Genomic DNA, 26,254 nt, shown 5'->3' on the forward strand with positions numbered 1-26,254 from the left:
CTTATTTAACTTATCTACAGAGTACATCACGTGAAATGCTGGGCTGGATGAAGCACAAACTAGAATCAAGATTCCTGGGAGAAATAACCTCAGATATGCAGATGACACCACCCTAATGGCAGAAAGTGAAGAGCAACTAAAGAGCCTCTTGATTAAATTGAAGTGTGTTAGTCGCCCAGTTGTGTCCAACTCTTTGCAACCCCATGGACTGTACTCCATCAGAATCCTCTGTCCATGGAATTTTCCAGGCAAGAATACTGGAGTGGGTTGCCATTTCCTTCTCCAGGGGATCTTCCCAACCTAGGGATTGAACCTGGGCCTCCTGCATTACAGACAAATTCTCTACTGTCTGAGCCACCAGGGAAGCCTGATGAAAATGAAAGAGAAGAGAGAAAAAGCTGGCTTAAAACTCAACATTCAAAAAACTAAGATCACGGCATCCGGTCCCATCACTCCATGGCAAATAGATGGGGAAACAATGGAAACAGTGACAGACTTTATTTTCTTAGGCTCCAAAATCACTGCGGATGGTGACTGCAGCCATGAAATTAAAAAATGCTTGCTCCTTGGAAGAAAAGCTATGACAAACATAGTGTATTAAAAAGCAAAGATGTTACTTTGCCAACAAAGGTCCATAAAATCAAAGCTATGGTTTTTCCAGTAGTCATGTATGGATGTGAGAGTTGGACCATAAAGAAGGCTGAGCACTAAAGAATTGATACTTTCAAACTGAGGTGCTGGAAAAGACTCTTGAGAGTCCCTTGGACAGCAAGGATGTCAAATCAGTCATTCTAAAGGAAAACAACCTTGAATATTCATTGGAAGGACTGATGCTGAAGCTAAAGTTCCAGTTCTTTGGCCACCTGATGCATAGAGCTGACTTACTGGAAAAGACCCAGATGCTGCAAAAGATTGAGGCCAGGAGGAGAAGGGGGCAGCAGAAGATGAGATGATGGGATGGCATCATCAACTCAATGGACATGAATTTGAGCAAACTCTGGGTGTTAGTGAAGGATAGGGAAGCCTGGCGTGCTGCAACAATGCAGTGACTGAACAACAACTCTCTAGCCCGTTTTGCCACTAGAGGACTCATTAAGAAGTCTGCAACCAGAAGGAGAGGCTGACAATCCTGGCACCCTGATCTCAGGCTTTCAGCCCCAAGAACTGTGAAAAATAAATTTGCTTATAAGCTATCCAATCTTTTGTATTTTGTACAGCAGTTTGAATGGACTAAGACAACAATCCACAGGTCAAAGAAGAAACCAGAAATTAAATCAGAAAATACTTACAGACTAATGAAAATGAAAACACAACATACCAACATTTAAGGTACAGAGCAAAAACAGTGCTAGGAGGGAAATTTGTAGCAATAATCGCCTACATAAAAAAGCAATCAAAAATCAATAACCTAACTTCTGCCTTCAGAGACTATAAAAAAGACAAACTTTGGCCACCTCATGCGAAGAGTTGACTCATTGGAAAAGACTCTGATGCTGGGAGGGATTGGGGGCAGGAGGAGAAGGGGACAACAGAGGATGAGATGGCTGGATGGCATCACCGACTCAATGGATGTGAGTTTAAGTGAACTCTGGGAGTTGGTGATGGACAGGGAGGCCTGGCGCGCTGCAATTCGTGGGGTCACAGAGTCAGACACGACTGAGCGACTGAACTGAACTGAACTGAAACCAAAAGCTACAGAAGGAAGAAAATAACAAAAAATAGGGTGGAGATAAACCAAATAGATAGTAGAAAGACAATAGAGAAAATCAACAAAACCAAATGTTGGCTCTTTGAAAAGTTCAATGAAATTGATAAACCTTTACCCAAACTGACAAAGAGAAAATACAAATAACTAAAATCTGAAATGAAAATGGAGATATTACCACCAACCTTACAGAGATAAAAAGAACTATAGGACAAAATATGAACAATTATATACCAACATATTAGATAAATGAGAAAAAATAGAAAAATTCCTTGGAAAAGAAATTAAACTGACTCAAGATTTCCACAGACCTATAAGAAGTAAAGAGATTGAATCATAATCAAAAACATCCTGACAAAGAAAGCTTTGAACCAGAATTCTACCAAGCTTTTAATGAAGAATTAACACCAATCTTTCTCAAACTTAAAAAAAAAAAAACTTGAAGAGGGGAAACACTCCTTAACTTGTTCTATGAGGCCAGTATTGTTCTGATACCAAAGACAGATAGACTTCACAGGGAAAGATAATTACAGATGAATATCCTTTATGAATACAGATGCAAAAATCCTCAACAAAATATTAGCAAATTAAATCCAACAGCATATTAAAAGGTTTACTCACCATGAGCAAATGGAATTTACCTCAGCAATGCAAGGGTGGTTCAACATAAGAAAATTAATCAATGTAATCCTTCCCATTAATAAAATGAATGGAAAAAACCCCACTTACTCATCATAATTTATGTAGAGAAGACTTCTGGAAAATCCAATAACCTTTCATGATGAAAACACTCACAAAACTCAAAATAGAGGAAAATTTCTTCAACATGATAAAGTTATTTGTGAAAAACCTACAGCTAAAATCATACTCAAAGGTGAAAGACTGAAAGCTTTCCCCCTAAGACCAGAAAAACACAAGGGAGGAGACCTGCTTTCACAGTTGCTATTAAGCACTGTACTTGAAGTTCTACCCAGAGCTATAAGACAAGGGGAAAAAAAGGTCATCTAAAGTGGAAAGGAAGTTGTAAAATGATCTCTCTCTCTCTCTTTTTTTTTTTTTTGCAGATGACATGAATCCTATACATTAAAAATCCCAAAGAATTCACAATGACTAATAAAGCTAATAAATGAATTCAACAAAGTTGCAGGGAAAACGAACACCCCAGAATCATTATTGTACCTATAGAACAGCAATGAACAACCCCAAAAGAAAATTAGGAAGCTCCTTGTATTTTACAACCATACCTACAAGAATAAGATACTTAGTAATAAATCTAACCAAGAAGGTGAAAGATTTGAATGTCAGAAAAAAAAAATAGTTGGATGAAAATAAAGACCTAAATAAATGGAAAGATGTCTCATGTTCAAAATAAAATAGGAAGTCTTAACATTGTTAAGATATCAATATTACCCAAGAGATAACACAGATTTAATGCAATTTTTATCAAAAGCCCATTTCTGCAGAAATGGGAAAGAATTCCCAAATTCATATGGAATTTCAAAGGGCCCCAAATAACTAAAAACAACCCTTTAAAAACATGTATACAGTGGCAAATTCATGTTGATGTACAGCAAAACCAATACAATAATGTAATTGGCCTCCAATTAAAATGAATAAATTTATATTAAAAAAATTAAAACTTCAAAACTTAACAGAATTCCCTGGTGGTACAGTGGATAGGAAATCCGCCTGTCAATGCAGGGGACACTGCTTGGATCCCTAGTCTGGGAAGATTCCAGGTGACACAGAGAAACTAAGCCCCTGCAACCACAACTACTGTGCCCACAATCTAGAGGCCACAAGTTGCAACTACTGAACTCACGTGCACCACAACTACAGAGGCCTGCGTGCCCTAGAGCCTGTGCTTCACAAGAGAAATCACCACAATGAGAAGCCTGTGCAGAGCAATGAAGAGTAGCCCCCACTCACCACAACTAGAGAAAGCCCATGCACAGCAGTGAAGACCCAGAGCAACCAAAAATAAATAAATAAAAAGAAGTGATAACTCAGTACACATGAAAAAAAAAATAACACTATGGCACTAACATAAGGACAGACATACAGACTAAAGAAATAGAAGAGACAGCCCGGAAATAAACCCTCATATATACAGTCAATTTCCAACATGGATGATAAGACCATTCAAGGGGGAAAGACAACCTTTGAATAAACTGCGGAAGAGGAAATACTACCTCATTCTATGATGCCAGAATTGCACTGACACCAAAATCAGACAAAGACACTACAAGGAAAAAAAACAGAAACAAAATACTATAGACCAATATCCCTTGTGAATACGGATGCAGACATACTCAGAATACTAGCGAAAGACACTTCTCCAAAATATATATATAAACAACTAACCATGGAAAAATGGTTGGCATAATTAGTCATTGCTGCTGCTGCTGCTGCTGCTGCTGCTGCTAAGTCGCTTCAGTTGTGTCCAACACTGTGCGACCCCAAAGACAGCAGCCCACCAGGCTCCCCTGTCCCTGGGATTCTCCAGGCAAGAACACTGGAGTGGGTTGCCATTTCCTTCTCCAGGGCATGAAAGTGAAAAGTCAAAGTGAAGTCGCTTAGTCGTGTCCTTTTACTCCTAGCAACCCCATGGACTGCAGCCTACCAGGCTCCTCCATCCATGGGATCTGCCAGGCAACAGTACTGGAGTGGGTTGCCATTGCCTTCTCTGAATTAGTCATTAGGGAAGTGCAAATCAAACCCATAATGAATTGCTTCTTGGCTTTTTGGCTAAGATTGAATGCAAAGCCACTACCAAGATGGCTATAGCAGAAAAAAGGGCGCAGGAGGCAAACAAGTGTTGGTGAGGTTGTAGAGAAATTGAAACCCATTGCATTGCTTATGGGAATGTAAAATGGTATAACCATTGTGGGAAAAAGTATGGTGGTTCCTCAAAAAGTTATATATAGAATATTTTCTGTCAATTCCAAATATATATTCAAAATACTTGAAAGCAGGGACTCAATTGCTTAGGATTCAGATAATTGTTCACAGATGTTTCTACCAGTATTACTCGCAACAGCCATAAAGGCAGAAAACAACCCAAATTTTCATTAATCAGTTCAGTTCAGTTCAGTTCAGTCACTCAGTCATGTCCGACTCTTTGCGACCCCATGAATCGCAGCACGCCAGGCCTCCCTGGCCATTACCAACTCCCGGAGTTCACTCAGACTCAAATCCATTGAGACAGTGATGCCATCCAGCCATCTCATCCTCTGTCATCCCCTTCTCCTCCTGCCCCCAATCCCTCCCAGCATCAGAGTCTTTTCCAATGAGTCAACTCTTCGCATGAGGTGGCCAAAGTACTGGAGTCTCAGCTTTAGCATCATTCCCTCCAAAAAAATCCCAGGGCTGATTTCCTTCAGAATGGACTGGTTGGATCTCCTTGCAGTCCATGGGACTCTCAAGAGTCTTCTCCAATACCACAGTTCAAAAGCATCAATTCTTCAGCACTCAGCTTTCTTCACAGTCCAACTCTCACATCCATACACGACCACTGAAAAAACCATAGCCTTGACTAGACGGACCTTTGCTGGCAAAGTAATGTCTCTGCTTTTGAATATGCTATCTAGGTTGGTCATAACTTTTCTTTCAAGGAGTAAGTGTCTTTTAATTTCATGGCTGCAATCACCATCTGCAGTGATTTTGGAGCCCAAACAGTCTGACACTGTTTCCACTGTTTCCCCATCTATTTCCCATGAAGTGATGGGACCAGATGCCATGACCTTCATTTTTTGAATGTTGAGCTTTAAGCCAACTTTTTCGCTCTCCTCTTTCATCAAGAGGCTTTTTAGTTCCTCTTCACTTTCTACCATAAGGGTGGTGTCATCTGCATATCTGAGGTTATTGATATTTCTCCCGGCAATCTTGATTCCAGCTTGTGCTTCTTCCAGCCCAGCGTTTCTCATGATGTACTCTGCATAGAAGTTAAATAAGCAGGGTGACAATATACAGCCTTGTCAGACTCCTTTTCCTATTTGGAACCAGTGTGTTGTTCCATGTCCAATTCTAACTGTTGCTTCCTGACCTGCACACAGATTTCTCAAGAGACAGGTCAGGTGGTCTGGAATTCCCATCTCTTTCAGAATTTTCCACAGTTTCTTGTGATCCACACAGTCAAAGGCTTTGGCATAGTCAATAAAGCAGAAATAGATGTTTTTCTGGAACTCTCTTGCTTTTTCCATGATCCAGCGGATGTTGGCTATTTGATCTCTGGTTCCTCTGCCTTTTCTAAAACCAGCTTGAACATCAGGGAGTTCATGGTTCACGTATTGCTGAAGCCTAGCTTGGAGAATTTTGAGCATTACTTTACTAGCGTGTGAGATGAGCGCAATTGTGCGGTAGTTTGAGCATTCTTTTGCATTGCCTTTCTTTGGAATTGGAATGAAAACTGACCTTTTCCACTTAGCCTTCCTTATTGTTGTGAAATTAGATGCTACGTCTTTGATTCTAACAGAAGTATGGCAACAAGGAGAATCCTAAGCAAATTATCTAAATCCCATGTAAGATCATGTATATTTCAGGGTGATTTTCAGACTGCCACAAACCATACCTGCTAGCTTTTATCTCCAAAAGAGATAGTTTTGGAACTGAGCTAACCTATCTCTATTAGGACCCACTAGTAGACAAGTTAATGGAAATTACACAAAGTTTCTAAGTGCTCACGGATTACATTGAGAAAAATCTGACTTTCTGGAAGGGTGGCAGGTTCCAATATGTAAAGAATTGCTTCATTGTTTATAATTTTATTTCTCCTTTAAAGTTGTCTTTGTAAGAATAATAGTCTCTACAGGGATTACTCAGTAATTGGTATTTATATGAGAAAATAATCAAGTCCACAATCATTTGTTGACTTTAGTTTGTTATATTATGTAATCGTTTAAATTTTGTAATTGATATGGAAAATTACAACCCATTTCCTGGTTGTAAATATTACGGGAATTGAGGCAATAAAATAAGACTCAAGACATACACACCAGAAATTTTCAGAGAATATCTGAATTTTTAAATAAGTGAATGAATCAGTAGTTTACACTATGTGGCCCCTTGACCAGCAACTTCAGCATCACCTGGAAATCTATGAGAAAAAAAATTCTCAGGAGATTGTACCTGGCAGAGAGGAATATCTGAACAAAGTCCTGATAACTGGACAGACCAGGCTCTAGGGAGGGAAAGAAGGTCTGTTGGGTAGACCTAGTTTGGGATGGCTGGGAGAGCATTCACAATAGAGAGGGGAGGAAATAGAGCCTAAGATATCTTCCTGGATATAATAGGGGTTTGGATTTCCTAAGAACAAACAGGCACCCTCCCAATGCCCCAGGGACAGACGGGTCATTAAAAAGGGAACAATTGCTGGGCATGGCTATGGTACACTGAAGAGTGCATCCCACCTCCAGGAGTTAGTGTTGCAGGCATCCAGCTTGTACTGCAAGGTCTTCCAGTTTCTCCACAGGAGCCCAGAACCAGAGATTTCAGAATCTGTGTAAAACTGCACAGATTTCCCATGGTAGAAACTGATTCATATTTAAAAAAACAAACAAACATAAAAAACCCTTTGGGGAGCTTTAACCCACACCTCTAGGCCAGATGTAAACTCCCAGGTAGTACCTGGTTAAAGACAGAACTGAGGGCTTGGTGCTACAGGCAATCCAGTTATACTTCCACATATCAGACCAACACAAAGAGAAGAAGGAAGGATAGAGATTATTATTTGTAATTGTACAGATAAGGTAGCCTTGATAAAGTTTCATTTTATTAAAACATAAAAGCTGATCAGAGTGATCACTTGAGCACCTAGGAGACATGTACGAGGACAGACCCACAGGCGCCAAAATGCAGAGAAATAACAGATCTTGATGGCCCTTCTGAGGATTTCACCTTTCATAGGCATTACCAGAGTTGTCAATGTAACTTTTTTGGTAAGAATGTCAGTGTCCCTACTAAAATACTTACAGAAACACAAAAATATTTCCAAATCACAATGTCTGACATCCAATTAAAAATAAACAGTGACACACAGAAGCAGGAAAATATAACCTAAAATAAGAAGAAAAATCAATCACTTAAAACAAGCCACAGATGAAGCAATTATACCCCAATAAAAAAAAATTTTTTTAAACAGGCACAAAACAGAAAAAGATGCTCATCACTGCTAATTATTGGGCTTCCCTTGTGGCTCAGCTGGTAAAGAATCCATCTGCAATGTGGGAGACCTGGGTTTGATCCCTGGGTTGGGAAGATCCACTGGAAAAGGGAAAGGCTACCCACTCCAGTATTCTGACCTAGAGAATTCCATGGACTGTATAGTCCATGGGGTAGCAAAGAGTCGGACACGACTGAGCAACTTTCACTTCACTTCACTGCTAATTATTCAGTTCAGTTCAGTTCAGTTCAGTTCAGTCGCTCAGTTGTGTCCAACTCTTTGCGACCCCATGAATCGCAGCACGCCAGGCCTCCCTGTCCATCACCAACTCCCGGAGTTCATTCAGATTCACGTCCATCGAGTCAGTGATACCATCCAGCCATCTCATCCTCTGTCATCCTCTTCTCCTCCTACCCACAATCCCTCCCAACATCAAAGTCTTTTCCAATGAGTCAACTCTTCGCATGAAGTGGCCAAAGTACTGGAGTTTCAGCTTTAGCATCATTTCTTCCAAAGAAATCCCAGGGCTGATCTCCTTCAGAATGAACTGGTTGGATCTCCTTGCAGTCCAAGGGACTCTCAAGAGTCTTCTCCAACACCACAGAGAAATGCAAATAAAAAATACAATGTGGTAACACCTCACACCTGTCACAGTGGCTATCACTAAAATGTCAACAAAAAATAAATGCTATATAGAAGAACAGATTTAAATGCTAATGAGACAGGCTTGCTTACAAGGCTGTTGGCAAATGAACCTATATAATGCAAATGGCTTTCAAAGCGTGACTTTGAATTATTCAAGTACTACACACAACTGAGCTATTGTGTGAATGCCAAGGGAACTAAGTACAAACCCCTAGTGTTGTAAAGAGCCCATGTCCAGACTTGAAAAGAAAAATCTGAACCATATGACAGTCCATTGTAGGTGGAATAAAAAGTTTGAGTGATAGAAGAAACATTCTGGGACTTGTTCCACAGCTGCTCATCCAAGAAACTGAATGCTATTTCCAGTGCAAAAACCTTGCCTCCAAGGTTTAATTAATTTTGGATAATGCCCCAATCCATTGCCATGAAGAAGCTGAAAATGCCCACTCCAACCTAGATGTTCTTTTCATGCCCCTAAATTCTATGTTATCCAACCACTCAATCAGAGCATAATAAAAGTACAACATAAGGGAGCTTTTTAGCAAAACTCTCAACACCAAAAAAGAAATCACCAGGATGGACTACTGGGTGTCTGTTAGTATATGCACTGTAACTGTGTTGGCACAACCTGGGATAAATAAAAAGCAGACTACTATCATTAACTGTTGGGGAAATGCTTGGCTAGACTGCCTGAAAATTTTCTGACTTAAAAGTGTTACAGAAAATATAAAGGACAGTGTCAAAAACATAATGCATATCACAAAGCATATAAGTAAAAAAGACTTCAAATGATATGATGGAAGATGTGGAAGAAACTTTGGCAGAGAAGTAAGTAGAAACCACCAACTAAGACCTGGAAGAGAAGGCAAAACAAAGCATCGTCTTCTCCTTTGGTTTTCCTGGGTCAAGCCAAGGTCAAGAGATTTACCCACTTCAGTGCACTCCCCTATCACACATCCTGCAGTTCTACCAAAATTAGTTAATGTTAATATTTGTTTAATCTTTTTTCTAGAACTTTCTTTGCATGATCTACTGTACAACATAGTGTACTATACAGTGTTTATGTGTTTACTGTATAACAGTACCGCATATATGTATTGTTTGTGTATGTTGGAGTGAAAAGAGTAAAAGCAGTACAGCAACAACAGAATATACAAAAATGATGTCACTGAAGTATTAATATAATGAAATATTGGATGTAACTTCTCAGAAACATTTATTAAATAAGGTGTTCTAAAACAAACAAAAAAAATTCCATAGAAGATTACATATTGATTGGTTGATGAAAATGCGAACAGATGCTCACAGGTACCTAAATCTGTATTGCCACTAGAAGCAATGGTTCAGTATTCACTAATTCAGTGTTTATGGTGAACTTATAGAGGAGAAATATCAATAACCTCAGATATGCAGATGACACCACCCTTATGGCAGAAAGTGAAGAGGAACTAAAAAGCCTCTTGATGAAAATCAAAGAGGAGAGTGAAAAAGTTGGCTTAAAGCTCAACATTCAGAAAACGAAGATCATGGCATCCGGTCCCATCACTTCATGGGAAATAGATGGGGAAACAGTGAAGACAGTGTCAGAATTTATTTTGGGGGGCTCCAAAATCACTGCAGATGGTGATTGCAGCCATGAAATTATAAGACGCTTACTCCGTGGAAGGAAAGTTATGACCAACCTAGATAGCATATTCAAAAGCAGAGACATTACTTTGTCAACAAAGGTCCGTCTAGTCAAGGCTATTGGTTTTCCAGTGGTCATGTATGGATGTGAGAGTTGGACTGTGAAGAAAGCTGAGTGCCGAAGAATTGATGCTTTTGAACTGTGGTGTTGGAGAAGACTCTTGAGAGTCCCATGGACTGCAAGGAGATTCAACCGGTCCATTCTAAAGGAGATCAGCCCTGGAATTTCTTTGGAGGGAATGATGCTGAAGCTGAAACTCCAGTACTTTGGCCACCTCATGCGAAGAGTTGACTCATTGGAAAAGACTCTGATGCTGGGAGGGATTGGGGGCAGGAGGAAAGGAGACGACAGAGGATGAAATGGCTGGATGGTATCACTGACTCAATGGACATGAGTTTGAGTGAACTCCAGGAGTTGATGATAGACAGGGAGGCCTAGTGTGCTGTGATTCATGGGGTCGCAGAGAGTCGGACACGACTGAGCCACTGAACTGAACTGAACTGAACTGTAGACTATAACCACCATGATTAACAAGAACTGATTGCATATGATGTACGTATATGTATTTCAAGACTCAGGCCTTATGTTCAATGGTAGACATGATATTGACATGTTATATGTCAATGTTTTGTAACAAATAACTTTCAATAAATGTTAGCAGAGCTAACATCCCAATGGTCCAACTCTCCTGACTATGGATATAAAAAAATACATAAAGGGGATAAGGCCTTAGATCTCTCCCCTTTCAGCCCCTCCCCTGCCCACACACAAATGACAAATTGTCATAAGCTTGGCAGGGAGATTGGGAAAAAGACACAAATGTATTTCTCTTTCCTTTCTCTTCTACATCTCTTTAAATGCTCTTGAGATGGATTTGTAATAAACATAGGAGGAACTGTTGCTGACATTTTCCCCAAATGCATGACAACCAGAGTCTCCCTTATGGATTCTCAGATGTAGTGTAAAGCTTTAGCCAGTGTCAATTTCTAGTATGACCCTTCAGATGACCTGCCACAGAAAGCTTTCACAGAGATGATAATTAGTGTTTCTCTTCTGACACTGAGTAAGATATTTCTCTGGCCAAAAGACTTCCATGAATAGTTATATTCAAAAGGAAAGGTACTTTACCTGTATGAGTTCACCTAAATTGCCTAAAGTGAGCAAACTTGCACAAGGCCTTCCTCCATCTTCTAAACTCTGGTGTGAATCTTTTGATGGTGAGTGAAGGATGAACTGTGGCTGAAGGCCTTCCCACATTCACCACATTCAAAGGGTTTCTCTCCAGTGTGAGTTCTCACATGTTGAGTTAAGGCAAAATTGTCACAAAAGGCCTTCTCGCATTCTTTGCACTCATAGGGCTTTTCTCCAGTGTGGATCCTATTATGCCGAACAAAATTTGCAGGTTGGGTAAAGGCCTTTCCACATTCTCTGCATACATAAGGCTTTTCCCCAGTGTGAATCCTCATGTGTCGAGTAAAGGAAGAGCTATAGTAAAAGGCTTGTTCACATTCTTTACACTCCAAAGGTTTTTTCCCACTATGAGTCCTATTGTGTCTGATAAAAACAGAATGGTGTGTAAAGGCCTTTCCACATTCACTGCATTCATAGGGTCTCTCACCAGTGTGAATCCTCATGTGTTGAATTAAGGAAGAGCTGTCACAAAATGCTTTCCCACATTCTTTGCACTCAAAGGGCTTCTCTCCAGTATGTGCCCTCTTATGCCGGATGAAAGTAGATCTATGAGTAAAGGCTTTTCCACACTCACTGCACTCATAGGGTTTCTCTCCAGTGTGAATCCTCATATGTTGAGTGAAGGATGAGTTGAGGCAGAAAGCTTTTCCACATTCTTTGCACAAAAAGGGTTTTTCTCCCGTGTGGGTCATATTATGCTGGATAAAAGTGGACCGGTGAGTGAAGGCCTTTCCACATTTGCTGCACTCATAGAGTTTCTTTCCAGTGTGAATCCTCATGTGTTGAGCAAAGGAGGAGCTGTAGTAAAAGGCTTTCCCACATTCCTTGCACAAAAAGGGCTTTTCTCTAGTGTGAGTCACATTATGCTGGATGAAAGAGGAGCGATGGGTGAAAGCTTTACCACATTCTTTGCACTCATAGGGTTTATCTCCACTGTGAATACGCTGGTGCTCTGTGAGGTGAGACCTGCGTTTGAAGGCCTTCCCACACTCGATACACTTGTATGGCTTTTCCCCAGTATGAAACCTCATATGTCGAATGAAGTCTGCCATATAACGAGAGGCTTTCCCACATTCACTGCATTCATAAGGCTTCACTCCAGCATGAATCTGTTGATGCCGAGTAAGGGCCCAATTCTTGCTAAAATCTTTGCCACATTCCTTGCACTTATAGAGGTTATTCCTTGCATCAACAACCAGGTCTTTTCCTGGTTCTTGGGAATCACATTCATGCGGAGCATCTTGTGTAGTGACTTGCTCCTGTAAAATCCCTAAACAAAGACTATCATCTGTCTCAAAGTCATCATGTTTATGGCTCAACTTCCTCAGGCATGTCTCCTTGTGGGGGTCTGCTCCTGGCTTCCAGTTCCCTTCTTGCATTTCTGACAGTTTTTCCTGATACCTCGCTTGCCCCAGCCAGGAATCCCTTGAGGTGCCATGTGTCACCTGTTCCTCAAAAGGGACTTCCTCAGTGAGGGCCAGCTGAGAAGCAGTAAGCTCTGTGGTCTTGGGGTTTGATTTTTCACCTGAAGGAAATCCAATATAACAAAAGTGCCTATTAGTGATGTCAACACAGAACAAAATAAATGACCACTTTAGTGGAAGAATGAAGATGAAAATAAAGCCTCTACCATCTATGGCATTTTTACATCTCTTAAACCCTGGTTTAAAATATCTTTCTTTACTAATCCTTGGGCTCTTGACATCTTTAAAAGGTAACCCAAGAAGAAAAGCTGTAGCAGGGAACAGAAAATCTGTAGTGGAGACTCCACCTCACTCTCCAGAGTGGGGAAGGGTGGGCAGAGTAATGATAATGACTGTGTTCCAATATCTCATGCTACTATGACAGCACAGAGAAGGTGAACCTAACTTGGCCCAGATGGCAGACAGAAAGAGGCCAGTGGAGGCTACAAGGACAAGGTGCTACATAAGCTTATCTCCAAAGGTGCGTAGGAATTCCCTGACAGAGGAATTAGGAGAAAAACTGTATTAGACAACTGAAAGTTCAAAAGGTCAGGGTCTTAAAAGAATACTGAATGCCAGGCAAAAAGAAAAGAATGACAGGATGGTGGAGAGGGAGGCAGAGACAGAGGAGAAATAAAATCTTAGGATTCTGGACTGTGTGAAAGTTGTGGGGAGTCAGAGATAAGTAACTGGGTGGATATATTCAGTCTACTATACCTGAGTAAAGACTCGGTGAACAGACTGAAATAGATAACATTTAGATAACTAGAAAACATATCACATTAATAAAGATTTATTTGAAAAGAGATTAATAATATAAAATTGCCAATTTCCCTCAAATTCATTATAAATTTAATACAACTTGGGATAAATCTCAATAGGGTTTTTCACGGTTATGGGCAAGCTGATTGTGGAAAATATATAAAAGAACAGAGACCAGGATATCTCTGAAGAAGAATAAAGCAAAAGGACTTGCTCTTTGAGGAATTAGGATGATGATGAAATCATATATAACAAAGTAGTGTGATGCAGCCTAGATATAATATAAGCTGTCAAAGTGTCAAAGGTAAAAACAGAGTTAGGAGCTCTGAAATGTGTATATGGAATTTGCTCAACACATGAGGATTCACACAATTTTGATATATGACAGAAGTACCAGAGAGGCCAGTGGGAATAAGAAAAGACTATTTAATAAATGGCTGTAGAAAAATCATTTGCCACAATGAAGGAAAATGAAGTTGTATTTCTACCTTGCACAAAGCAAAAAATTAATTCCATATTGATTAAGACTTGTCAGAAGCTAAAGATTAAAAACTTTTAATAAATAGTGAAAATGACTATCTTTTAGATCTTGGGGAAAAGGAAGAATTCAAAAACAAGATACAGAAACATTCACTATAAAAGACTAATCAACATGACTAATGTTTTAAAAGGCAATCCAAGAAAAATGGCTATGTTAACATCAGACCTACATTAACACCAGATAACACAGATGACAGAGCAAAGAAAATGGGACCAAAAGGGACATTATATAATAACAAAAAGAGCAAGCCACCAGGAAGACATAATAACCCTAAATCTGTATGTACCAAATATCAGAGCCTCAAAACATACAAACTAAAAACTGAGAAGGAGAAATACCCAAAATCACAATTACAGCTGGAGACTTCATCACTTCACACCCAAAATGAAAACTGACCCATGCTATGAACTGACATTTCACAGAAGATATGTACTGACTAATCAACATATGAAGAGGTATTCAAATTTCTTAAATATGAGGGAAGGGCAAATTAAGACCACAATGAGAGACTATTTTATATTCACCTGATTGAAAACACCTTTCAAGTGTTGGAGATCCATGGAATTGTTCATACAGGGGAAGCAAAGTGTAAGTGGGTATAAATAATCATGTTAGAACACAACAGGGCATCATCTAGTAAAGTTCTCCTTTTGCTTAATTTATAATTCCCAAATTCCAGTCCTAGGCATATTCTAAGAGAAATTCCTACACTTGTTTATGAGAATACACACATGTGAATTTTCATGGCTCCACTGTGTATGGGTACAAAAAATTGGACACAAGAAAATTTCCATGAAAATGGATGAATACATGGTATTATATAAATGACTATTGGAGAAAAAAATGAGTGAACTATAGATGTGTGCATGTTCAGTTGCTAAGCTGTGTCTTGCCTCTTTGCAACCCCATGGACCGTAGCCTGCCCGGCTTCTCTGACCATGGGATTTCCCAGCTAAGAATACTGGAGTGGGTTGCCGTTTCCTTCTCCAGGGGATCTTCCTGATCCAGGCAAGGGATCTTCCGAACCCATGTCTCCTGCATTGGCAGGCGGGTTCTTTACTGCTGAGCAATCAGGGAAACTGAACTATAGTTACGTGCATCATGAATCTCAGTAACATACTATTGAATGAAAAGTACAAATCCTATAAGATAACATAAACAGATACTTTTTATAATGTTCAAATAAAAAAGCAAAATATACACAGGAGTACAATGAAACAATTTTTTTTGAGAATGTCAGTTTTTCATGACATTATAAAAATGATATCTTAAACTTATTTTTTAGCAATTTTTAATTATGGTAAAATAAACATAACATACAATGTACCATTTTGAGATGAAACAATCTTAAAAAGTAATGGATAAAATAATTAGATAAAGTAGATGAATTCCTTAAAAGACTCAAATTACCAAAACTGACACAAGAAAAAACAGACTATCTGAATAGCCCTTTATTTATTCAAAAGACAAATTCTGTGATGGACTGAATGTTTGTGTTCCCCAAAATTCATGTATTGAAGCCCTAATTGCCAATGTATTTGGAGGTAGGGCCTGGCCTTTACAGAAATAATTAAGGTTAAGTGAGGTCATAAAAGTAGACCTGAGAGGATCGCATCTTTATAATAAGAGACACCAAAGACTTCTCCCTCTCTTCCCCACCACCACACACCACATTTAGGAAAGGCTGTGGTCCCTGTCTTCATATAAGAACACTAATCCCATCATGGGTGCTCCATTCTCATGACCTCATCTAAACCCAATCACCACCCAAAGGGCCAGAATCATCACACTGGGGCATTAGGGATTCAACATACAGATTTTGGGAGGACACAGGCGTTCAGTTCATAACAAGGTGACATGAGAAAAAGTACATGGCAAATGTTCTGTAAATTGTAGACCACTATCTCTTATCATTATTATAGTTGTTACATTGGTTAATCAGAATGTCAGCAATAACCTGTGAGAACATTTTTTTAGTACTGCAGTGCTGAGAAATACCACTACTGGGCCTCAAAGAGTAAAGGGGCAGATACCATCTGCTCACAAGTATGTGAAGCAATGAGGGATCTTACATATAGCTGGTGGGAATGTGACATGGTGCAGTCACTCTGAAACTGACTGGTAGTTCCTATTAAAGCTAATCATATAACTACACCATGATCCAGCCAGTCCACTCATATGTATACTCCCAACAGAAATGCGTGCTTACAGGCAACAAAAAATATGGTTAAGAATATTCTGAAAAGTCAAATGTCCATCGACAGCAACACAGGTATGTGTGATCTATTAATTCACTGAGCTATTGCACAGTGAGAAACTAACTCCAAATAAATGCAACCACATGGATAAATTCCAGAGCCATAATGATTATCAAAACAAGACCGGCAGGGCCATATTGTACACTGTGGGGTTCCATTTATAAACCTTCAAAACTAATCTATGGGACTTCCTTGGTGGTCTGTAGCTGACTCCAAGCTTGCAATGCAGGAGGCCTGGGTTCAACACCTGGTCAGGGGACTAGACCCCGTATGCTGCCACTAAGAGTTCGCATGCCATAACTAAAAGATTCCATATGCTGCAACTAAGACCTGGTGCAGCCAAATAAATAAATAAATGAATATTAAAAAAAAAAAAAAAACCACCCTAAATCTATGGTGACAGAGTCTAAATACTGGCTAATTTTGTAGAAGGGGATATTAACAGGAGGGAAGCACAAAAAGCCTCAGAGGTGCTGGAAATACTGCATCTCTTGACACTTGCAGTGGATACGCTGGTTTATATATATGTAAAATTTCATAATGATGGACCTTTAAGATTTATACATTCACTATGTATAAATTACACCTCAGTACAAAAATTCAAGGAAATATTGACTAGTAAAGGAGAGGTCTGTGTAGATGTCTCTTCTGAGAATGAGAAAAGTCCTCTAGAAAGCTTGGTTGTTCAGCTGAAATAGAGTCAACAACTTTTGGATGTTGTTGGAGAGCCAAGAGCACTTTTTTTTTTAATGTTTCCCACAATCGCAAGAAACTTCAGCATGTTTTTTCTGTTGAGCGGAGAGAAGATGGAGATATAGAAGAGGGAGGAAATAAATGAAGAAGCATGTTCTCTGATGCAGTGGACAGACTCCTGTATGGTTTCCCATAATCCCTTCCTCATGGTGTTCCCACAGTTTTGATACCCTCTGCCTGAATCCTGGGCTTCCCAGGTGGCACTAGTGCTAATGAACCTGCCTACCAATGCAGGAGACATAAGAAACATGGATTCAATCCTGAGTCAGGAAGATCCCATGGAGAAGGAAATGGCAACCTGCTCCAATATTCTTGCCTGGAAAATCCCATGGACAGAGGGGCCTGGTGGGCTGTATTCCATGGGGTCACAAAGAGCTGGACACAACTGAAGTGACTTAGCATGCACGCATGCTGAATCCTAGCAAAATTTACTTCTAAAGAACAGAATATAACAAAGGCAGTAGAATGTAAGATGTAACAGATAAAGTATATGTGTGGAACCTCTCTTGCTGGAATCTCTTACACCATTACTTGATCTGAAGAAGCAAGCTGATGTGTTGTAAACTGCCTACAACTACAGCTTTGCAGGGGATCAAGCTAAGCTGTGCCTAGATTTCTGATCCACAGATGAGATAATAAATGAGTGATATTTTAATATTAAATGAGTGATTTTTATTCACTCATTGCAGTCTGGCAATAGATAACTAAGACATCTGAGAAGGTAGATGAAGGTATGACCTAGACTCTGCTAGGGGGATCAGCCATGGCCAGGGATGAGAACTCTTCTGTAGAGGTGAGAAAGAAGCTGCAGGGATAAGTCAGTAAGGGTTAAAAAGCAAGAAAAACAAGGGAACAGCCTTTATTTTCTGAATGAACTGGGTCATATGTTGAGATCTCAATGACTGGGGAGATGGTGATGTTTGGAATAAGGTAAAAGTGGACAGGGGAGTGGATGTGAGACACAGAGCTGATGATGGGGGGACTATGTTAGCATCATGCAGGCCAAAGATGATTACAGCCTAGGCTAGGGTGATAATGATGGAACTCATGGAACTGGTGGAGGTGACAGATTCAGGAGAAACATAAGATGAAATATGATCAAGATTCAGGAATGGCTGCATCATGGGCATGATGAAAATGGAGGTGTTGTTCAAGTTTGTTTTTGGTTTTCTCAACTTCTTGAACAGCAAGACCATTGACTGAAATGGGGAGATGAGAGGAGTGGGCAAGATCTTGAGATCCTTCTTAGGCATGATGGGTATGAAGTGCCTTTGAAACCTCCAAGTGAAGATGCAGAACTGTAGAAAGCGGTGAAGATTTGAGACGGACTCAGTGGACTGAGGAGGGGCTGGCCAGAGATACTCACTGGCTGGCTGAGCAACCTGAGGGAACCCAAGAGGGGAGCGATCAGAAATCTACATTGATGCTAGCCACACATTTGATACGGGGCTGACAGAGGCAAACATCCTCTTAAGATTTTACAAGACAGGAAAGCAAGAGAATGACAAGGCTAGGGATTGCTTCTGAATATCTCATTTACAAATGGAAGCATGGATGCCTGCAGGGATGTATGGTACAGATAAATGATTGGCTAGAGGTGGAAAAGAGTGAGATGCAAAGTAGAGTTGGAGGCAGTAATCTGCAGAAAAATAAATGACTCTTTTCTGAATCCAGAAAGTAGTTTGAGATACCATTAGTCACTATTCATTATGAGTAATAATACATGAATATTGTTAAGTCACTTACTTTGGGTCAGGCAATGGAAGGTGAATGGAAGTGACTATGTGAGCAAGTGGGTATGACTACTCCCCTTCTCTCCTATTCCTTTTGGCCAGTTAGATGATGTCAGGGCAATCTTACAGCCACATGCTGACAATAGAATATACCTGGTCCCTAAATAGATATGTGGTACAGAATTTGCCTGCAGATCCACATTATGTGTGTATGTGCTCAGTTGCTCAATCGTGTCTGACTCTTTGCAACCCTATGAACTATAGTCCGCCAGGCTCTTCTACCTATGGAATTTTCCAGGCAAGAATACTGGAACAGGTTGTCATTTCCTACTCCAGGGGATCTTCCCAACCCAGGGATCAAACCAGCGTCTCACGTGTCTTCTGCACTGGCACGCAGATTCTTTACAACTGTGCCACTTGGGAATCCTGACCACATTATACCGTGGCACAAATGAGAAAAACAAGTCTTGCTGAGCCACCAAGATTTTGGGGCTTATTTCTTACAGCAGACAGCATCCACTTAGCTTAACTTGTATGTCAAAGGCACAGGAAGATCATACAACTTCCCCAGGGTCCTGATGCTTCTGAATGGCCAAGTATAGAGTCTGTCTCTTACTCAGGATAGCAAATTTCAACCCCAGCAAAGGCAAAGAGTGTGATAGGATTGGGAAGACAGAGGAAACACAGTTAAAAGGACTCCATGATCACCCAAGACCCCCAGAAAGCTACAGAAAGAAACTGCCCATGGAAAGGGGCACTGCCCACTCAATGGGGCTGACTGGCAGTCTGCCAGCTGCCATGCCACTCACCTATACAGGTGTTTCCAGAGAGGCCTCTCTTTACTGTCCACAGTTCTGGCCCATACTCCAGTAGCTGAATCAGCTCTGCCTCAGGAACAGGATGCCCTGTACATGGAGAAATAAATGGGGCATGGGTATTTAGGGAAAGACAAAAAGGAAAATCTCACATATACAGGAGTGAACACCTTGAACATACCACTATGCAACCCCAAAGGGGACACCTCCTTCCAGAAGTCTTTCCCTAATTAAATTAGCAAGATTCAACCATCCCATGCTTCAGAACTACTTAGACACATCTGGTTCTAAACACAGAACAAATTAAACCAAATCTCTGGGCATAAAGACAGTACTGGTTGTTTTCAAACCTCACCAGGTGATTCTGGTGTCCAAGGATGGCTGAAAACACTAGACTAAATCAACTGATAATCAGTTGTCTGAGGAAGGCCATGACCTAAAACTGCTACCCATTCTGAAGAAAACTCCAGTTTGGGAAGATGGGGCTGAATGTGGGGACTTGCTACCCTATTTGTTGCTACACCATCCTGTGGCCACTTCAGGGATGCTGGCCCAATGACCTGGACCAAAGAGAGAAAGCAGACAAACAGAGAATTGGGTTGGGAGGTACCAACCCAGGAGCCAGCACCACCACAGGGCTTCTCATTAGGTGAAGTAATAAACTTTCTTCAGGGTGAAATTTGTATGATGTCGTTTTCTGGCACATGCAGCCAAATATATTTTGCCAAATGTGAAGGTTTAAACATAGGAGGATTCTGAAGAGAAGTCAATGACTTAGGCAGCAGGACCACAGAAACTCTGATTAGAAAATCCTGTACTGCAAGCCAGAGTGCACCCAGCTGTCACTTAGCAAATGTTCACTGAGGTCTGCTCTATATCTGGCACTGAGGTCAGTAAGGAGGCAGGGGGAACGGTGAACCAGATCTTCCTTTGTCTCTGCTGGACCTGAGCCCCCTGCCCACTCAGGGAATTGGCTTGTGTTTGTCTCTCCACTTGGAATACTATTCCCCAGATGCCTCCTTTCAATAACTATTCACAATTGTCACATAACACTGTAGTTACTTCACTGAAGACTGACCTCCTGGGAGAGACTATATGGAAGAACATTTGGGATTTATTATTTTGTACAATTTTATTGTGCAATTTGTATATGATTATATTTGTATGTAATTTGTATAATTTTGTATATTATTATGTATAATTTATTATACATAACAAATACCTATATGGCACTTTCTAAGTTCCCAGTTCTACTCTACACACTTTAAAGATATTAGTTCGCTGGGGCTAAGTGAAAGGGTTACTACTAAAATAATAAAATAAAAATAATCATGAGGCGGTCAGACCAGAACAGGCTGAGGCTGGAGGGAGAAGCAAAGGCAGGTTCCTCAGGTCTTCTTAACCGACCGCGCTCAGAGAGAGGGTGGTACAAAAGAGGTTCTGGGTACCACATGTGAGGTGAGGCCTTACCCAGTGAGACCAGGAGGCCACAAGTCTCCAACATCACCTCCTGGTACAAGGTCCTCTGGGCCAGGTCTAGACGTCTCCATTCCTCCCCAGTGAAGGTTATGGCCACATCTTCAAATGATATCAATGCCTGCAAAGTCAAACAGAGAGGGTGGGGTGACTGTATGGCTATTAAATTAGAGCCTACTGCTTGGTTAGTGACAGAAACTCAGAGAGACCCAAGGCCTGAATCCCTGAGTATCTCCTGAGAACCCAGCTCTGTGCTGGGTTCAAGAGGGAGGTAGATGGTGCTGTAGATGGACTACAAATAGTGTGAGAGGGAAAGGCCACCTACATGGGAATCCACTGGAGAGTGATGCAAAACCAAAGTAATCTTGTGTGGACTGTGAGTCCGTTACTGTAATTCAAGCAAGGATAAGAGCAGTGGCAGCTGAGCCTCACTGGTCTGCCCTCTATGCCTGCACCTCAGGGCTTTGCTGCTGCTGCTAAGTTGCTTCAGTCGTGTCTGACTCTGTGCGACCCCATAGACAGCAGCCCACCAGGCTCCCCCGTCCCCAGGATCCTCCAGGCAAGAACACTGGAGTGGGTTGCTATTTCCTTCTCCAATGCATGAAAGTGAAAAGTGAAAGTGAAGTCGCTCAGTCGTGTCCGACCCTCAGTGACCCCATGGACTGCAGCCTTCCAGGCTCCTCTATCCATGGGATTTTCCAGGCAAAAGTACTGGAGTGGGGTGCCATTTAGATGCTGTGTTAAAGCAACTAACAGTATCTAGGTCTGCACCTAGACTTCTTGGGATTTAAATTCAACCTTTTGAACCAAAACATGCTAATTTCTTTTAGCCTCAATTTCCACATCAATACAACAGTTCCAACTTCACCAGGTTCTTGCAGAGATTACAGTGAAAATGTTCATAAAGCAAATAAGTGCAGTGCCTAGCACTTGTCAGTGCTCAATGTGTATTTGTGAATTTCTTTAATTCTCTCACAGCCCATAAGGTTAACACCATCACTGTCTCCATTTCACAATCAGCAAATGGGGGCTCAAAGTCAAGCTGCCCAGAGTAACACGTCTAATGAGAAGGGACAAGATTTGAACCCAAGTCCCTGTGGTCCAGCCACGACAGGGGATTTAGATTTGATCTAGGTATCATGGCAGTTCCAGAAGGTAGAATCTTTCATTCATCAACCACTTACTGAACACTTGGTACAGGTCCTGCATTTTTCTAAGCCTGGGGACAGGAGCTCCCACATCCCTGACAAGGAACTAAATAAATAAGCAAAATAAAGTCATATGGCCTTAGGGGCTCCAAAATGAAGAAAAATAAGATGACTACAGGAGACTTTAGATGGGTCAGTCAGGAAGACCTCTCTGAGCAGATGTGGAACAAGGCTGGAATGAATTAGGGAGCAAGCCAGGAAAAATGGATAAACAAGCAAAGTTCTGAAGGTCATCAGAGCTATGTTGACAGCAAACAAAGTGGCGTGCTGAAGAATAACTTAGGGCCTGTCCATGTGTTTACATCCCTTGAGACACAACATTCCTATGCACTGTCATTAATGAAAATTGTAATGGATTCACTTTTGAAATATAAGTAAATGTGTTGGGGAAATGGATACCGTCAGTGGCAAGCCAATGGACTTGTACCCAGATGGTACCCTCAAAGAGAAATCCAGTGACAGGCTTGTCTTCTGCTCTGTCCAGGGAACTTCTACTCCTGTTAGAGGAGCAGCCAATTCCAGAAACACTGCTCCCACCCCACTTCTGCTCTCCAGGCTGTCTCATCTGTCTCCCAGTTCTCAGCTGCGCTGAGGCCGGAGGCAGGGATGGCTGAGGGTCAAACTCCACCTGGGGTGAGCCTGAGATAACAGCAGGACCAGGAGAGCCCTTCTCCAGAAACAACATCCAGAGTGATGCTCTCTGGGTTGTGCTGAGCACTCAAGGACACACGCCACAAGCATATCCTCTCCAGTTCCTCTGACCGAGAGACAAAAGTTGTTAATACTTCAATTTTAGACCCGAGGGAATAGAGGCCAAGGGCCGTGAATCCATAAGCTTAGAGCCAATTATGGGTGCCTCTCTTTACAACACTTGGCCTGGATTCAGAACCCTGGGTTGGAACTGATGAGCACTGTCGTCCCCACACCCCATTTTCACCGAACCTCCAGATCGAAGCGTATTAAGACGGAAAGGTGGAGAGGCCCGGAATTCCCTATATCACAGAGTGGCACTATGCGGACCGCGACCCCAGCACACTTGGGCGCCCTCCACTCACCAGCGCCGGCGCCGCCATGGGGCCCGTGGGCAGAGCGGGACGGCGGGAGGCGGTGACAAAAGCAGGTAGAGCGGGCTTAGCCGACCCGAGGCCAGCCCTGCACGGAAGTATCTGGGACCTGAGGGTCCACGGTGTGGAATGCGCATAAGGCCCGCGGAGCCGCCTCTGGGAGCTGTGGGGACGGAGGGCTGGGAGCTCGAATGCTCGGCTGACAACCCGTTCCAAGCGGGGTCACTGTTCACACAAAAGTGTGACGGTGGGTTCTAGTCTCCTCACGGCTCTTTGCTCGGTATAGAAGACCTTTTTCCATGGAGCGGTCAATGTCCAACGCTCCAGGAGAGGAAGCCCGTAAAGCTAGAGAGATCGCTTGTAAACGACATTCTAATACTAGACCAAGAAGCCCCGCCCAAGCTGCCACCACTGCCCGCCTCCGCTTTACGTCATTGGCTCAGCGCCCAAGGCCGTCATTGGAGACACTGCCTTCTGGGTAATGTAGTTTCTGACTTCATCCTGGTGAACCAAGGAGCTCACTTCTGGTTTTCTATGGAAACTGTGTCTTAAGGTTCCATGGCATCTGATCCTATCACTTCATGGCAAATAGATGGGAAAACAATGGAAACAGTGACAGACTTTATTTTCTTGCGCTCCAAAATCACTGCAGATGGTGACTGCAGCCATGAAATTAAAAGAAACTTGCTCCTTGAAAGAAAAATTAAGACAAACCTAGACAGCGTATATAAAAAGTAGAGATATCATTTTGCCAACAAAGGTCCCTAAGGTCAAAGCTATAGTTTTTCCAGTAGTCATGTATAGGATGTGAGAGTTGGACCATAAAGAAGGGCGAGCACCAAAGAATTGATGCTTTCAAACTGTGGTGTTGCAGAAGACTCTTGAGAGTCCTTTGGACTGCAAGGAGATCAAATCAACCCTGAATATTCATTGGAAGGACAGATGCTGAAGCTGAAACTTCAGTACTTTGGCCACTGATGGGAAGACCCAACTCATTGGAAAAGACCTTGATGCTAGGAAAGACTGAAGGCAGGAGGAGAAGGGGATGACAGAGGACAAAATGGTGGGATGGCATCACCAACTCAATGGACATGAGTTTGAGCAAACTCTGGGAGATGTTGAAGGACAGGGAAGCCTGGCATGCTGCAATCCATGGGGTCACAAAGAGTCAGACATGACTGAGCCACTGAACAAGGTTCCAAAGGAGGGCACAGCCTCACTTCCTCTTGAAGGCAAGACACATTGATTTCCTTGGCCCTTCAGGCAATGTCCCGCCCTTAAAGGACTCTAAGTGAAGTGAAGTCGCTCAGTCATGTCCGACTCTTTGCGACCCCATGGACTATAGCCTACCAGACTTCTCTGTCCATGGGATTTTTCAGGCAAGTATACTGGAGTGGGTTGCCATTTCACATGCCCTATTCCTTGACCTTACGCAATGTATTCCTGCCCAGCATTTCACCTCTCTGAGCCAGGATTTATGATGAAAAGTGAAGATTCCCCTAATCCGTGGTTTCCAATTCATAGACCACATCAGCATTACCTGGAATTTGTTACACGTCATCAGGCCCCACTTCAGAGCTATCGAAGCACATACTCTTGAGTGAGGCCCACGTACCTGTGTGTAAGCCCTGCAAGAGGTTTTAATCCTCCAACACAGTTGAGAACCGGACTCTCCAGTGAATGAGACAAAATTACCTATGTCAGAAGAGATAGCTAAAAAGTGCTTAGGACTAGACCTGGGACATAATAATAAATGTGTGCTAAATCACTTCAGTCATGTCTGACTCTTTGAGACCCTATGGACCCATAGCTTGCCAGACTCCTCTGACCATAGGATTCTCCAGACAAGAATATTGGTGTGGGTTGCCATGCTCTCCTCCAGGAAATCTTCCCCACCCAGGGATTGAACCTGTGTCTCTTACATCTACCTGCACTGGCAGGAGGGTTCTTTATCATTAGTGGCACCTAGGACGCCCAAAATGATAAGTACTTGAGAGCTTTTGTTGTTATTTTCAGTCACATTGACTTCACTTGATTTCTTCAGTAGATCAAGCTCTTTTCAGCTTGGGTTTTTGGCACATCTAGTTCCTTCATCAGAAATGCTGCTTCCCCACCTTGAACCTGGTGGAACTATTCCATCCAGCTGGAGGTCTGCATGATACCAGCTTCTGTTTACTCTGCTGTCCTTTCTGGCCTTATACCTTAATGCTCATTGTCCTACTTTTACTGAAAAGGACACTGAGAAGTGATATTATGAGGAAATAACAGATCAATATTCCTTACACTTACAGATAGAAAAATCTTCAACAAAATATTAGAAAACCATTCCAACATCATTTCAATTTTTTAAAGGATTATGTATAATTGTGGATTTATCCCAGGAATGCAAGAGTGGTTCCATAGAAGAAAATCAACTAATAGAACACATTAATAAAATAAAGAGGAAAAAGACATGATAATCTCAACTGACAAAGAAAATGCATTTGATAAAGTCCAACACACTTTTATAATAACAATAATAGTAAAACATTCAGAAAACTAGAAATAGAGAGCATTTTTCTCAGTGTGATAAACGGTATTCTTGAAAAAGCCACTGTTAAAATTATACTTGATAATGAAAGACTGAAAGCTTTCCCTGCAATATCAGGAACAAAACAAGAATACCTGCTCTAACCACTACCATTCAACACTGCAATAGAAGTTTCAGCCAGAGGCAAAAAAAAAAAAGAAGAAGAAAGAAAGAGCATGACATTTGGAAAGGAAAAAGTAAAACTGCCTCTATTCACAGATGAC

General features: G+C 41.5%; 1 protein-coding gene across 1 annotated transcript; it reads right to left on the minus strand.

The window, feature by feature from the left end:
* Positions 1 to 7,721: 7,721 nt before the first annotated feature.
* Positions 7,722 to 23,470, minus strand: ZNF599 (zinc finger protein 599). The gene is made up of 5 exons (XM_068992853.1): positions 23,453 to 23,470; positions 21,184 to 21,310; positions 19,708 to 19,803; positions 11,326 to 12,913; positions 7,722 to 7,759 (listed from the first exon to the last, which is right to left on the minus strand). The coding sequence occupies exons 1-4, from the start codon at positions 23,468 to 23,470 to the stop codon at positions 11,388 to 11,390; spliced, it is 1,767 nt and encodes a 588-aa protein (XP_068848954.1). The 3' UTR covers positions 7,722 to 7,759; positions 11,326 to 11,387.
* Between the last annotated feature and the right edge of the window lie 2,784 nt (positions 23,471 to 26,254).

This window comes from Capricornis sumatraensis, chromosome 20 (assembly GCF_032405125.1).
Source record: "Capricornis sumatraensis isolate serow.1 chromosome 20, serow.2, whole genome shotgun sequence".
NCBI lineage: Eukaryota > Metazoa > Chordata > Mammalia > Artiodactyla > Bovidae > Capricornis > Capricornis sumatraensis.